The sequence below is a fragment of the Pleurodeles waltl genome, chromosome 10 (genome assembly GCF_031143425.1).
Source record: "Pleurodeles waltl isolate 20211129_DDA chromosome 10, aPleWal1.hap1.20221129, whole genome shotgun sequence".
In the NCBI taxonomy this organism is placed as follows: Eukaryota; Metazoa; Chordata; class Amphibia; order Caudata; family Salamandridae; genus Pleurodeles; species Pleurodeles waltl.
The window spans coordinates 1077885544-1077901162 of record NC_090449.1 but is presented as its reverse complement, the minus strand read 5'-3'; the positions used below and the strand labels follow the sequence as shown (position 1 = coordinate 1077901162).

The 15619-nt window shown below is 48.3% G+C and overlaps 1 protein-coding gene across 2 annotated transcripts in view; it reads right to left on the bottom strand.

The window, feature by feature from the left end:
• The window catches only part of FAAH2 (fatty acid amide hydrolase 2), a 134733-nt gene that overhangs the window by 92901 nt on the left and 26213 nt on the right, over window positions 1-15619 (bottom strand). For both annotated transcript variants that reach the window (XM_069212158.1, XM_069212159.1), the window contains one exon: window positions 2511-2647. In XM_069212158.1, the coding sequence (XP_069068259.1) occupies window positions 2511-2647 (137 nt within the window). The remainder of the gene's footprint in view (window positions 1-2510; window positions 2648-15619) is intronic.

Sequence of the window (15619 nt, the reverse complement as noted above, 5' to 3'; positions counted from 1 at the left end):
AATATCTGAGATAGCGCCATTTTTAGGAAGTGCCAACCCACCTGGCGTCTCATTGTGGCAATGGTATGCAAGGCAGGGGTTCCCTTCATAAAAATCACGCTAGCCCTCCAGCGCCATATTACCCCCCGATGCTAAAACAACGCACACTAAGGAGGCGGACCTTAAGAATGACGCTAAGGATAATTAGTGTCAAATATTAATGGCTGGTCAGACCAGATAAGTACTGTTAGGCACCTTTCCATGGGGAAACACCATGGAATGGGCACAGAGATGCCCACCCAAACCCCCAGCATCACCACCAACCACACCGCAGGGACACTACTGGAGGAGGGAGCCCATCCCAGGTAAGTGTACGTGGATGTGTTTTCTGTGCCACTGGGAGCTGCTTACATGGGCCCCCCTGGCTGGCAGTGCGTCTGTTGGGGTGGCCCTGGGGACACGGGTCCCCTGTGGTGGGCATTGGGGTTGTTAATGATTCCTGTCTATGCTTATAGAGGTAATATTTTGGCTGCTTGTGCTTCAAAAATTACGCTAGGCTGACTAGCAGCAGATTTTTTCACGCTACCCAGTCTAGTGTAATTTTTGGCCCATTTTCCCTAACAATATTCCGCACCAGCTAGCGTCTTTTGTTCAGACGCTAGGCAGTCCTTAGCGCCATAGTGCGTCCTTTTTTAAATATGGCGCACGGATGGTGCTAGGGAATGGCATTAGCTCACGCTAATTTCTTTGATGTACTACTGCGCTAGAGCAGTTGTACGTCGTTTTCCATAAATATGGGCCTGAGTCTACAGCAGGACAGTTCTCTAGTGGTTATCCAGTGTGTTTCAGGTAGATTCAGTCCACAGCAGGACACTTCTCCAGGAGTGATCTGACGTGTATCAGGCGAAGACTCAGCCCAGAGTAGGACACGTCTCTGGCAGTGATCCAGTGTGTTTCAGGTAGAGTCAGAGTCAGGGCATTTCCCTAGGAGTGATCCTGCGTTCAGAGTAGGACCCTTCTCCAGGGTGCTCCAGCCTGTTTCAGGTAACGACTCAGTCCACAGCAGAACACTCCCCTAGGAGAGATCCAGGGTGCGCCAGGGTGCAGACTCCATTCTCTGCAACACCCTTCCCTTGAGGAAGGCAGCGCCATTTAACGTAGGACAGGGTTGTGATTTTGTAACTAGCAGTTGCTTGTCTGCAGTCCACTAAAGTTATAATATATAATTATTCCTACCTCAGATCAAGAAAGGTGCTATAAATGTCCGTAAATGTAATACCTGTCTTGAGGTACCGAGAACTGATGCCCTTTTCATAAAAAGTTGGCCTTTCAGCAAAGAGACCCCTGAGAGCCCTTAGACATTTTCCATAATAATACTTTTTTTCTACCAAAGAACAACACTGGTCAAGGCTCGTTTGCCACAAATCCAGCACAGAAATATTCTGAGATTACATAAGCGTTACAAATATTCACTTGGAAAATATATTCAGCCTTTGCTACCTTGTGAACTGCTTTAAGTCTAGTAAACTTTAAACCAGTTTGCCTGTGTTTTTCTGTGTGCCGGTCACCTATCAGCCCACCACACTCAGGTAGCTCGTAGGAGACTTCAATAGAGTTCCTGATCCCCACAGCTGCAGGCCTCGTCCTAATCCCTAGCTTTACCCGCACTGAAAAGTGGGAAAGCAAACATGCAGCCACAACATTTGAGATTATTAAGAAGCTCAAAAAATGTAATCTGTGTATTTTTATTAACATAATTAAATATATTTAATTCTTTGGTTGCTGTAAGCAAAGCAGCAATCGGACAACACGATTTGTGCTTCTCTCATTGTTATTATGGCGTGGACAGGGAATGATGGCTCATCATATAGATTAGTATTAACATTTTTTAGTTTTCTGCCCCCATGGAGGTGCGGCGATGACCTCTATGCTTGTGAGCCGGAATGGATAAGATGTGCCAGGATTTCTCCCCCCCCCTTCCGAGGGCCTACCTTAGATGATGCGTACAGAGAGCATCCACCCATATCTGCCCTGGAAGAGGGGTGCAGCCTCTGCCTCTGCCATGGGTGAGGTCTAAGGATCCCCCCCACCTCCCAGCACGGGCTTAGATGATGGGTACAGAGAGCATCCACCCATATCTGCCCTGGAAGAGGGGTCCAGCCTCTGCCTCTGACATGGGTGAGGTCTAAGGATTTGTTCCTTTCACCCTCTTCACCCGCCAACGCCTGCTCTGGATTGAGGGCGCAGTGAGCGCCCAACAACTGGCCCTGGATGAGGAGCACCGCAGTGGCCACCCTGCCTTGGGCTCCCCCTTGAGGAAGTGTGCAAGCACGTCTTCCTTTCATTGCCCAACCTACCCGTCCAAATGCCCTGTCCTGGATGAAGCACTCACTAGTATCCACCCCTTACCTGCCGCCAAGGATGAGGGTACAGATCTCCACCCCAAGTCTACTCGTGTCAGACAGAAAACAACTTGTGCAAACCTCTGGATTTCAAGCACCAGGCAGCAAGGGGACCTGCAGCCTACTCACCATGTACAGCAAAGGCCTCCTTAATGGTACAGGGGACTCCCAGGAAAGGGACCTTCTCCTGCAGGGTCTTCTCGTCCTCCTCCCCTTCTGAGACCATGCGGTCCACCTGCATCGCCTCTTGCAGGGCTGCGTCATACCTGACAAAGGAGAGAGGGACAACACACCTCAGAGCGAAGAAAAAAAGGCAGCTTAACTAAAGGGGTGGGGGGTAAATGGGTACCAGAAATAAAGACCACCGCTGCGACTCGGTGGCGCTGAGGGAGGTATATCAGGGAAAAAACCTAGGAGATGATGAGTGTTACAGTGAGAGAGAGAGAGAGAGGCAGCTAGAGAGACAGAGCGGCATACAGAGAGAGAGATGCACTTGAAGATGATGTCAATAATAAATATGGGGTTGATGCTGTGCTACAACAAACTTTGAAACTATCCCCATCATTTCAACGATTCTCTGGAAGAATAGAGACATATAGGAACCTTCCATTACAACCCCTTAAATGTAGGAAGGAAAACACCTCATGTAAGTACCACCACAGACATCAATGATGTGGAGGTGGTAAGAGGGTGAACAGCTATGGGCCCCCCCGACAATCCTGTAAAAAGCAATCAATACAAAGCATTGCTAGGCCATGGCATGACCAATATGTGTAGCTGACCTTTCAAGGCCACACCACCACCAACAGTGACGTGCCTTAGTCCCTCAGATGCCATAAATAAATTGGTCACAGGACCAATGTGTTCTGCCCAACATTCTCTGTATGGTTAACACCTGGACATTTTTTAGAGCATTGGCTGGAAACGCTGAACAGACTTTAAACACACTAGAGCAATTGCAGATGTAAAAACAGTAGATTATTAAGGGTGGATGGTAGTCCACCACAAGGAATAAAGCTCCAAGCTTCTTACGGTAAAACACAGTTTCAATAACTTAAACCTGGGCTCAGCCCCCTGGTAGCTATGGCACAAAGGAGACAGGCTTTAACCTAGGAAAATGTGTGAAGTATTTACACTAACAAAACAGTGAAAAAGTCAAAACACAACAACACTCAGTCCTCCCACAGGTTTGAGGACTATCAAAGTCTTTTTTTACCAATTCCTTGCTCTCTATGGCTTCAGATGCCGGCTTCATAATGAGCTCCTTCACCCTAACACCTTCCCCCTTGCCCACCACCCGGGGCGACCAGTACAAGTCGCGTCTGCCCAGCGGTTCAGCAGTTCTCTTGATATAACTCAGCCGCAGGATCTTATACCCAAAATCACAAGCTTGGCAACGGGGAGTAACATCGGAGCGGAAGGAGTGATGCCATCTGCTCCATAAAGCAATCCACACTAGGCGTGGTGCCAGCTTTATATGTCCTTCCTCACAGATCACACCCAGTTCCTTCTGGAGAAAGTGACGGAGACTAAAAGGGCCTAAACTCAACATCCGTCTACAAAAGCAGTTCTCCTCCTAGTTCAGGGCAATCGTGGTCCCCTCAGATGGTGGCCCCAAAGGTTAAAACTGGAAGACTTTTAAGACTATAGACTTCCAGCAAGGGTGGTACAGGCCTACTTCCAAACCTTGCCACCTGTCCAAACAGGCCTCAAGGCGCTGGTTAAGGCGGAGGCACCAGTTAGAGATGAAGAGAAGCCAACTGCTGTAGGGATCACACGTTATCCAAAGATAGGAAAATAAACTGACCCTGGTGGTATCTTTCCCCTTGATTGAGCTGGGTCGGATTTTACGGTTTTGCTGATCACAAGCCATTTAATGAGTTTTTACAATATTACACTCCAAATCCAGGTTGTCCATAAAAATAACGAAATGGTCTATGAGGCCAGGAAGGCTATTTGTTGTACATGAACAGAAGACGGCATAATCAGCGTAAAGCAAAGCTTGGACAAAAGTAGATTTCACCTTTGGTGGATGCGTCCCTTGTGAGGTTCAAAAATAATTCAAACCATTTATATAAAGAAGAAATTAAACAGGGGAAAAACACAGCCGTGACGTACACCCCAGGATAGAACAAAAGGTTTGGTACAGTCTCCATCCTTTCCTTATTTAACTGATGCTGTAACCTCAGGGTGCATTGTACGCAAGCGTTCCACCAAGGGTTGGGCAGCACAATCTGGGTTAATATATTCCACAATCTGGAATGGCTGACACAGTCAAAGACGCTGCAAAGGCCCATAAAAGCGAGGTAGAGAGATCCTTTTTAGCAATCGTGTACTTCCCTATAACTAGGTAAAGATTCAAACACAGTTCTGGAGTCCCTAGCCCCTCTCTGAACCCGCACCGTACCACGGCAAGGATGCCACTGAGAGCGCCCGTTCCTCTATCCTGTTCAGGACAACACGTCCACCACTTTTACAACAGAATCATGACAGTGATATGGGTCTGAAGCAGCAACGGTTACTGCCTTTCTTAAAAACTGGAACTTTTGAAGATACTTAGGGGCCCAAAAAGGGCCATTCTCCTTATAGTGGTCCATAGGGACCACATCAGGACCTGGGTGCTTTTTTTGATGGACTAGCATGTGATAAGGTCCTCAATTTCAACTGTATTTTTTTTAAAAGGGAAAAGGAAGGCACTTTCTAGATCATCTATGCTATTATTTCCAAAGGAGTAAATATGTTTAAAGTGGTCTCTCCGTCTGTCTGGGTTAATGTCTGTCCCCATCCTTCCGACAGTTCAAACCCCCCTGGATATCCTTCTCTTTACATGTTTAGGCTAAACATTCCCATGTTTCTTTCTTGATCACCTACTTCCTTCCCTTGAAGGCCCATCTATAGTCTAGCCTTGCTTCTGCGGTGATAGGCCTATTCCTGGATCTGTGGTTACAGGCAGTACACGCTCTACCAAACCATCCTTGTTGGGAGCTCCCCACAGATCTGGAGCCACCTGTAAGGGAGCTTTTAATTGTTGCATTTAGTTTGGTAAAAGCCTCATTCGCATCTAGTGTTGGAGGACTGAATATCAACAAACAGCTGATGATTCGATTGCGGTTCCTCCCAATGACTGGTTAACAGAGTTGGAATATTGCTGTCCGCCGTCTTACCCTAAACCCATCATCTTTTTGGACAAGATCTGGGTGGGGGGGGGCAGGGGGTGTATCTGGCAAACAAACAAAGCGCTGACTCAATGGGGTTATAACCACTGTAGCCATTTCTGTCGTGCCCCCAGAATGGACGTGTTCATCGTGCCCTGTTTAAAAAGATCACTCACAATTTCAGCTGTACTGTGCAGCTCGACGTTAAGTAGGGTGTGCAATCATTTCAGACCTCTACTATCAGTCTTTAAGAGTGCAACGTGTTACCAGAAGCCTGAAAAGGATCATATGGGGTCGCATAAAAAATCCCCCCACTATGATTACATGAAAGTAATTTAGTAGCTTACCAGATCTGGACCTTAAAGAGGCTACCACATTAAATAAGGTGTCGGTCTGGCAGCCCGCAACCTGAACGCAGTTGTAGAAGTTTATAAGAAAAAACTTAAACTTATTTGAAATAACAACCCATAAACCTTGGATTCCAGTATGGTTACAGACAACTGGGATAAACTTAAAAGATTTTGAAATAGGAAGTAAAAAAAATTACAATATAAAGAGAAAAAGAGACAGTCTCTAAAGATTAGTACCTTTACAGGGGGCTATTATTCAACCACCATTCATGGATGATGCTATGTCCTTAGGAACAAGAGAAGTGACCCAGTCCAGCCTCTTCCGCATGAAGACAGACCCACCCTGAGGGAGATGGTGATTTCCAAAGACAGCTACAGACCCGCTTCTTTCTCCTGGATGCAGAGCACTCTGGGCCTTGCTGTCCTGCCCCCTCTGCAATGAGCTTTCATATTTATTGATTAAAAATTGAGGATTTGAACCAAAGTGGCTAGAGGAAGCCACCACCTCAACATCGGTGTGATATGAGCTGGGGCCAGATGTTCAAAACTTTTTGCACATCGCAAACAGCGAATTTTGCTGTTTGCGATGTACAAAAAGCACATTGCGATGCCCAATCGCCATTTTGCGAGTCGGTACCCTGGTTACAGATTCGCAAAAAGGACTGCGAGTCGCAATTAGGAAGGGGTTTTCGCCTTCCTAATTGCGCAGCGCAATGCTGTATTCTTTTGTGACCGCGATCGCGGTCGCAAAACAATCCAGTTACCACCAGTGTCACACTGGTGGTAATCCATTCGCAAAAGGGAAGGGGTCCCCATGAGACACCTTCACCTTTGTGAATGGCATGGAAAACATTTTTCCAGAGCAGGCAGTGGTCGTATGGAACACTGCCTGCTCTGAAAAAATGAAACAAAAACGTTTAATTTTTCATTTTGTAATGCATCTCGTTTTCCTTTAAGGAAAACGGGCTGCATTACAAAAAAAAAACAGCTTTATTTAAAAGCAGTCACAGACATGGTGGTCTGCTGTCTCCAGCAGGCCACCATCCCTGTGAGTGCCGCCACTCACAAGGGGGTCGCAAATTGCGACACACCTCATTAATATTAATGAGGTGGGCCTTTGCGACCCCCTTGCGAGTCGCAGATGGTGTCAGGGACACCATCCTACATTCTGGATTGCGGCTCGCAAATTGCGAGTCGGTCTGACTCGCAATTTGCGAATCGCAATTCAGACTTTTACTACATCTGGCCCTAAATGTCCAAGTGCCTGTGGCTGCTACCACGTGGACTGAGGACGCAGGAGGCGGTATAGTGTCCAATGTCCAACCTGGAAAGGAGGAGAGCCTGGACTGCTGATTGCAAACCGCCCACTGGAGAGAGTGGTTCAAGGGATGCAGCCAAATAACCCAAGTTAACACTTCTTTGAATTCTTTATTTGTAGGCGTGAATAGAGATAAGGGTACAGGGGACCCTAAGTGTTTTTTTTAAGAACAAGACAGAGAATTACAGCAAGACAACCTAGAACCAGAGAGAGCCCACAGCACGAGGATCAAGAGGTCCAGACACTAAGTGGGTGGATCAGAAGGGTGCGGCTATGGATATGAGGCATCACCCCAAATTCCTTTTTCCTTTACAAACTTTTGAGTCCGCGTTTGGATCAGGGGTACTGGGGAATGCAGGGATTCGCCCCATTCTGGTCATCTCGGGGACTGGGGGTGCCTTATTACCCCTGTGATAAAGAAATCCCATGAAGAATTTGTAGCGAAAGTGTTTATTGCTCGGTTCCCTCTAAATTTGTAAGGGACACAGCACAACATTGTGTTGGCGTTGTCATATGTGGGGAGTATGGTCCTCCTACACGTGTGTCCACAAGACAGATGAAAACCCTACGAGATCACACGTAACAGGCTCCTACTTGTTCAGAAGCCAACTCCCCACAGTTGCTTAACTGGCAGAAAAGGCTGATGGTGGTGCCTGGTCACCAATGCGACACATTGTTGTGAAGACAAGGGCTAACTTGCACCACGCACAGCAGGCTCACTTTAAAGCTAAGGAGATGACTTTTAACTTTAAAATTCTAAATGGCAGGGCTCAGAGGAATCTTTTTTTCCTAAAGATCTCTGGAACTAGGACACTAAACTTCTTACCAGATGACTGTTCTATTCCTGGTCTTTGTGGGACCAACAAGGACTGGGGCTGTCCTCCTTCTTTCAAGGTCAGCAGAACCATGTTTGTGAAACACCTGCAGTACACCAAGAAGTGATGATCAGCTCTGCTCCAGTGGGAACAGTTCAGGCTGGAGTGTTCCTATTGGAGCAGGAACAGGACTGATTTGCATGTAGTTGGGTCAAATATGAGGTGGCATGATGCGCAAACATGTTTTTAATTGGGGTACAGCGTAAGAGATTACCAGTGGTAGAGAGTAATTCAAGCACTCCGTCCATCATTTTTTGGATTTGAGACACATCTAGGTGGACAGCCATTAAAGCCCTCCGATAATCCCAGAAACTGTTTCAATCCTTCCTTTAGGCTACAATGCTGTTCTGTGGAAGATGGGTGTGACTAGAGGCCATGTTCAGAGCTGCTCTGACGATGGATGGGTTATGTGATGGTTTAGGAACAGTCTGGTCTAGTCTGTGGAGGGGCCTGAAATGCGATGATCGGTATTACTGGCCGGACTGAGCGCTCTCCATTCTGCAGGGAAGCGGTACTCGACAGCCAGTCATCCAGAAAGGTGACCTGTTGGGTATTTCATACCACCAGATACCGCCAGATACCACCAGACCTGGCACTAAGCAGCAGTGAAATCTTCTGCAGAACACGTTTTATCTTTAACTGGAGTATCCAACACGCGACACGCTGCTGTGTCTAGCACAACAGTATACGTAGGGTCGGGTAAGACCAGGATCCAAAAATAAGAACATGATGTAGGAGGGCCTAAGGGTTGCATGTAGATAGGATGCAGAACAAAGCACACTGTACTACAACATTAAGCAAAATAATATTTTTCAAAAATGAGTATTTTATTATAATTTGACATTTTTGTTGGTGGGGAGGAGATCAAGGGGTGTCAGAGAACTTTACAAGAGAAAACAAGAGAAGCTTCCTACAAGTAATGTGGGTGACAGTCATCAGAGCATGTCATTACAACTTAGCATCACATAAATCATGTGCAACCATACTCACTAAAAGTGACATAGACAGGGTAATGATTATCAGACAAAACAAAACAAGGTATCCAGTATGAACAATATACACAAATGTTTGTGGAGCGCACTGGTACCGCCCCCTGATGTCCAAGGTTATGGCACTGCAGTAAACGTAGGTTAAAGGCTCTTTTATTGACTATACACAGCTATATCTGTCGGGCTTTTAGACATCTTACCTGACCAGACTAGGTTTAAAGGCGTAAGAAGGGAGAGTTAAAGGAGAGACACCTGCACACAAAAGCACCTGCCACTCAACGCTGCACAACTAAAGAAGGGAATGATTGACAGTCAACTTCGCAAAGACCTCAAGGCACACAGAGGAACAGGGCCTTAAACCTAAGTGAGGAAAAAGTGGCTATTTTGCTAAAGGTTTGGTGAAAGGTTCTTTAAAGTTTGGAGGAGCAGCAGTCCCACCACAAATCAACAAGACTTCCATCCCATAATACCCTCGCAGGAGACTGGAGAACCGCTGACGGACTGCTCCTGGAGCCAGTGGCCTATCACTTGCAGCAGTCTATCCACCCTGGTGCGGTCGGTTTTACTGCTTTGGAAGGCCCCAGAGAACCACTCACGAAACGCTGATGGAGCAGGTGGTCATCCACCATGGGGCGGTTGGTTTTACTGCTTTGGAAGGCTCTGGAGAACCACTCATGAACGCTGCTGGAGCCGGTGGTCATCCACCATGGGGCGGTTGGTTTTACTGCTTTGGAAGGCCCCAGAGAACCGCTCATGGACAGCTGCTGGAGCCAGTGGTAATCCAACCTGGTGCGGTCGGTTTTACTGCTTTGGAAGGCTCTGGAGAATCATTATTGAAACGCTGCTGGAGCCGGTGGTAATCCACTCTGATGCGGTCGGTTTTACTGCTTTGGAAGGCTCTGGAGAATCATTAATGAAACGCTGCTGGAGCTGGTGGTAATCCACCCTGGTGCAGTCGGTTTTACTGCTTTGGAAGGCTCTGGAGAACCGCTCATGAACGCTGCTGGAGCAGGTGGTCATCCACCAATGGGTGGTTGGTTTTACTGCTTTGGAAGGCACCAGAGAACCGCTCATGGACAGCTGCTGGAGCTGGTGGTCATCCACCATGGGGTGGTTGGTTTTACTGCTTTGGAAGGCCCCAGAGAACCGCTCATGGACAGCTGCTGGAGCTGGTGGTCATCCACCATGGTGCGGTCGGTTTTACTGCTTTGGAAGGCTCTGGAGAACCGCTCATGAACGCTGCTGGAGCAGGTGGTCATCCACCATGGGGCGGTTGGTTTTACTGCTTTGGAAGGCCCCAGAGAACCGCTCATGGACAGCTGCTGGAGCCGGTGGTCATCCACCATGGTGCGGTCGGTTTTACTGCTTTGGAAGGCTCTGGAGAACCACTCATGAAACGCTGCTGGAGCTGGTGGTAATCCACCCTGGTGCAGTCGGTTTTACTGCTTTTGAAGGCTCTGGAGAACCGCTCATGAACGCTGCTGGAGCAGGTGGTCATCCACCATGGGGTGGTTGGTTTTACTGCTTTGGAAGGCCCCAGAGAACCGCTCATGGACGCTGCTGGAGCAGGTCGTAATCCACCATGGGGCGGTTGGTTTTACTGCTTTGGAAGGCTCTGGAGAACCGCTCATGGACAGCTGCTGGAGCAGGTGGTAATCCACCATGGGGCGGTTGGTTTTACTGCTTTGGAAGGCCCCAAAGAACCGCTCATGAACGCTGCTGGAGCAGGTGGTCATCCACCCTGAGGTGGTCGGTTTTACTGCTTTGGAAGGCTCTGGAGAACCACTCATGAACGCTGCTGGAGCCGGTGGTCATCCACCATGGGGTGTTTGGTTTTACTGCTTTGGAAGGACACTCTATTTCCAAAATAGATTTTTCTAGCTGGGTGACCTATTGGAAGGGAGCATTTTAATCCGCGACTGCAATTTTAAAGATCTTAGACGGTGTGCCACGGAGGGGCGGAGGCAGGGCCTTCATCACCATACAGGTCTAGGCAGACCATCTGTCAGGAGTTAAATAAAAGTTATTTAAATAAATACACTTCCAAGGGCAGCCAATGGAGGCAGGGCAGACTGCCTGAAATGTTGCCGTATGTCCTTGACGCAGGATTCCTGCAGCCATGTATTAAACACGCACTAGCAAGAAATGCAGAAAGACTAAAGTATGTTTTATTTCCACCACCACAAAGGAACAAAGGTGTTGAATGCCATAACAGAATGCGAGAAGGAAGGGGAGAATGCCTCCGAGGAGGATCTGCTAGCAGAAATCTGCCTCAACCACGGTTCTGACCTACGTGCAGAGGTTTCCCGTCCACCTGGTTTTCAAGGCCACGCTAGGTGGGGGACCAAGATCTAGGAGTGGGGCTGGAGCTTTTGCCTAAAGAGCTTAGACTGTCACATTAAGCTTAAAAGTCGTCTGACACCCCCCACTCCATGACTCCGATAAGTCAGCAGGTGCTGAACTGATGTATCGAGGTTCTTTAACCTAAGAATCAATTGAGTTATCGACATACATGAAAAGCATTGCCTTCTGCTTGTTCAATATCACAGCCAAAGGCACTGGACAGGCCAGAAGTTAAATAATAAAGGCGAGATCCTAAAACCTTGGGACACGGTGTCTAGGGTTTCGGGCGGTGATTGTAATGAGGCCTAGGCCATGATCTGAATGACAAAGAGCCACCGTGGCCTTCAGCTGTGTGGCTAGCACAGTCTCTACACATGTCCAAGCCCTAGGAAGAAGGCTCAGTGCCAACTACACAACATGCTCCATCTTTGGTTAGCACTCATGCTTGGAGCAGGTGAGTGTCCACTGGCTGTATGTACATGGTCTTTTACACACACTTCACCCATAGGAAGGAGCTGATGACAAACCCATTTTCTTTAATGAAGGCGACTATTACAGTGTAAAGGAAATGTAGGGCTACACAGTTGTACTACTGTGATGTGCCATAGTGAAGCAATTACATGTTAGATTTACCACTTCCTACACAAGCATTTGACGGAGAATAAACTACATGAGTGTTACCACCCTCTGTTCAGGCAATGTTGGGTTAAGGTTTCTGTATCAAGTGCCTGCAGGGAACTAAGAAACCAAAAATGCACTTGGTAATAGGATTACAGGCTTCAAGATGTGGTTAAAGATCACTTCTCAGGCACCGAACCCAGGCAAGGGTCAGTCTCCTGAGCAGACCCGTGGCAGGAGTTGACATCTGTTCTTACCCGCTGAGCTGATAATGAGGGCAGACTTTGTACCCAGGATATCCTGCATGTGCCCCACTCAGACCTTCAGCCAGCAGCACAGACTCAGGAGATAAGTAGAAGTAGCAGACTTTGCCCTCCCAATTATCTCGAGTTTCCACCTTCTGCAGACATGTAAGTGACGTGGCTAAAGTCTAAGATGGTGGTCTGCTGAAACCAAGAGCCACGCCGGGCGACCGGGCTGCACCTAGACGTGGGACACAGAACTAGAGACCACAGGTGTAACGCGAGGGGAGGAAATATTCATCTGTGAAATCGTACAGATTACATCAACTGTATCATGAAACGTCTCCTCTGTCCCCACACCTCCCAGCAGGTCAGGGGGGTCAGTTCCCACGGCACACCTACATACAGAGCTACATCTCAGTGGGCGAAAGGACCCTCCTGTAGCATGACGCAAACTCTAAGTCCAAGGGAGACAGAGGTTTGTAAGAAGGTAACTGAAAACAGACTGGGCGAGCAAACCTGGTTAAAGCAGGCTTAGAAGGACATGGATTTCTGTTTTTATTTGTTCTCCCCAGAACTTTACTTAGCCCTTATGATCAGACTTCTTGGATGAACATGGTGGCCTCAAAGCGCCTCTCTCCAGGGTCCCCGTGAGCTAAAGTGCCCAGAGGCCCCAGTCACCACGCTTTGATGGCTGGAGCCAGCGCTCAAGGAGGCGCATCCAGGAGTTGTCTGAGGAGGAGATAAGCCCTGTGGGCAGCAGGGCTCAGCTCCTGGTGTCTGTCTAGCACCCATTGCTCAAGGGGAGAGCAGAGTCAGTTGAGGAAGGTGGTAGGAGGAAGGGGCTGTGGGCAGACAGGAATGAAACAGTCTGTGGAGACTCATCAATCCAGCAAAGATCGGGCAAGGTCTGGGAAATAAGCCCACTCCGGTCCTTTGCTAAGTCAACAGAAACAGGGTAAGTTTCCTTTCCCCGCGTTGTTTTGCTGTCAGTAGTAACGAAAGGTGAAAACGTCTGGAGGGAGTTTTAGAAGGGCGAGGGTCGTAAGGATTTAAGGCGAATGGGAACGGCCCACCAGTGGGAGCCTTCGGGAGCAGAAGAAAGGCAGAACCCCTGCTTTAGATATAGCTCCTTTCGGCCTCGATGGAATAAGTGAAATCTGGGCCTTTTAAATATTGTATAGTTTCTTCTTCCTTGAAAAGTGAGGCTTCATATAGGAGCAGCGGGCACTATCTCTGCCCATACACTGCCTGATTCCTGCTTGCGTCTCACAGGGACAGGGCTTGTGGATAAGCAGTGCTAGGACTACTGTAGGTGGACATCTTCTCACTGACCAGCAGCGCCTCCAAGAGCTGTGCCCCCTCCTGCTTACGTCTAAAAGGGGTCTGACAGGGACAGGGCTTGTGGATAAGCAGTGCTAGAACTACTGTAGGTGGACATCTTCTCCTGCTTATGTCTAAAAGGTGTCTGACAGGGCTCGTGGATAAGCAGTGCTAGGACTTACTCCCAGACCCACCTACTGTAAGCGGACACCTTGTCGCTGACCAGCAGCGCCTCCAAGAGCTATGCCTCCCTCCCGCTTCTGGGTGGACATCGCACAGCACACAACCTGCTTGTTTAACACAGCTCCCGGGGGCTGATTTCTGTCGCTTCTGGGTGTACACCACATATGTGCTTCAGGTTGGATTCCGCCTATCCATGTGATATGAACCCTTTGATGGCCTCGAACTCAGGCTACTGACGAATCGTAAAGTGGTACATAAGTGTGTCTGACTGTGCCCGCACACTCTCCGCAACACCACGTGCCTATGTGCAGCGATGAGCACCACACTATGTTTGAAGGACGTCTTTGAAACTCAGGTGCCTTATCCAACACATCCCAAACCGGCCAAGACCATCCCAACTATGTATTCAAAAGCAACGATGGCCTTGTCAGGGGAGAGAAGCACTATATAAACATATAATGCAACAAACCAGACCCAAGCAAACTACGCCCAATACCAGTCCGGTATCAGCTTTGTACTTGATTGCAATACTCTTTCACAAATGCATGAAAAGTCGTAACCGAGCACCTCTCTAGTAACCAAGAGCAGGCACCATCCGCACAGCTGACAGGACCAGGCTCAGTTATCCTACTTCAAAACAAGGTTAACAACTCTGGCTGCCTTCTCCTCCGAAACCAGGAAACCTCTGGCTAACCGTCCGTCTTCCACATCAAACCCTGGTCCATCTCTCACCATCCCTCAATCAACCAGGATTTATAAAGCGCGGCTAATCACTCGATAGAGTACCTAGGCGCTTCCAGGGCCTGGAGGCTTATTTAAGCAGCCAGGTCTTGAGGGCCATTCGCAATTCCCAAAGTGATCTGATGTGTGGGGAGGCAGTTCCAGGTCTTTGCTGTGATGTGGGAGAAGGAACGTCCTCCACCTCTGCTTCAGTAGATGAGGGGGTTATGGGCAAGAGAAGGCTCCTTTCTTTAGCATAAAACAGTCCTTATTTCTGGCCTACTCAACCCTATCAACTTCAAAAACACAGGGAGCTTCCCCAATTTAAAAACCATCTGCCCAAGCTATCACCATTGCAAACTATTTTCCAGTCTCCTTCCCTTTTATACTTTCTGCAGTCATGGAGGCTCTTGATTTTAAAAGACACATCACCTCCCTCACACAAGTGAGCTCCAATACATCCAGATACCAAAACAGTGCAGATTCACACAGTCTTGTAACTTCCTCGATGCAGCTTACCAGAGCCACCTGCCCACTAGTTATATGTTTCTGGCCACTCCACACCGCATGACACCAGTATCACACCACACAATCCTAGCCTTTGAGGCCTCCGTCCTGATCTTCTCCTCTTCACTAGGGATCTCCGGCCCCCTCTTTGCTGAGGGAACATTTCTCTCATTATCACCCTGACCTTCTCTTCCCACATTCAAACCACAAAGATTGGCCGCCTTCGCTCACTCCAGCTCTGGATGGCAGCACACTGCATTATCCTGAGTTTGACAACAAACCATATCACTTTTATCATCCACTGTGCACTTCTTCTCCAATGCTCCACTCAACTCCCTCTTGTATCAATGTACAAGCATTCTCAGCCAGGAACCTGAGGGTTCACTTTGGCATTCTCAGCCAGGAACCTGAGGGTTCACTTCGGAAGCCTCACCCAGAACCTGAGGGTTCACTTTGGCAGCCTCAGCCAGAACCCGAGGGTTCACTTTGGCAGCCTCAGCCAGGAACCTGAGAGTTCACTTTGGCCGCCTCAGCCAGGAGCCTGAGGGTTCACTTTGGCAGCCTCTTCCACTGCAACCTCCTTAGCATCCACAGGACCTCTCTACGCCTCATCTG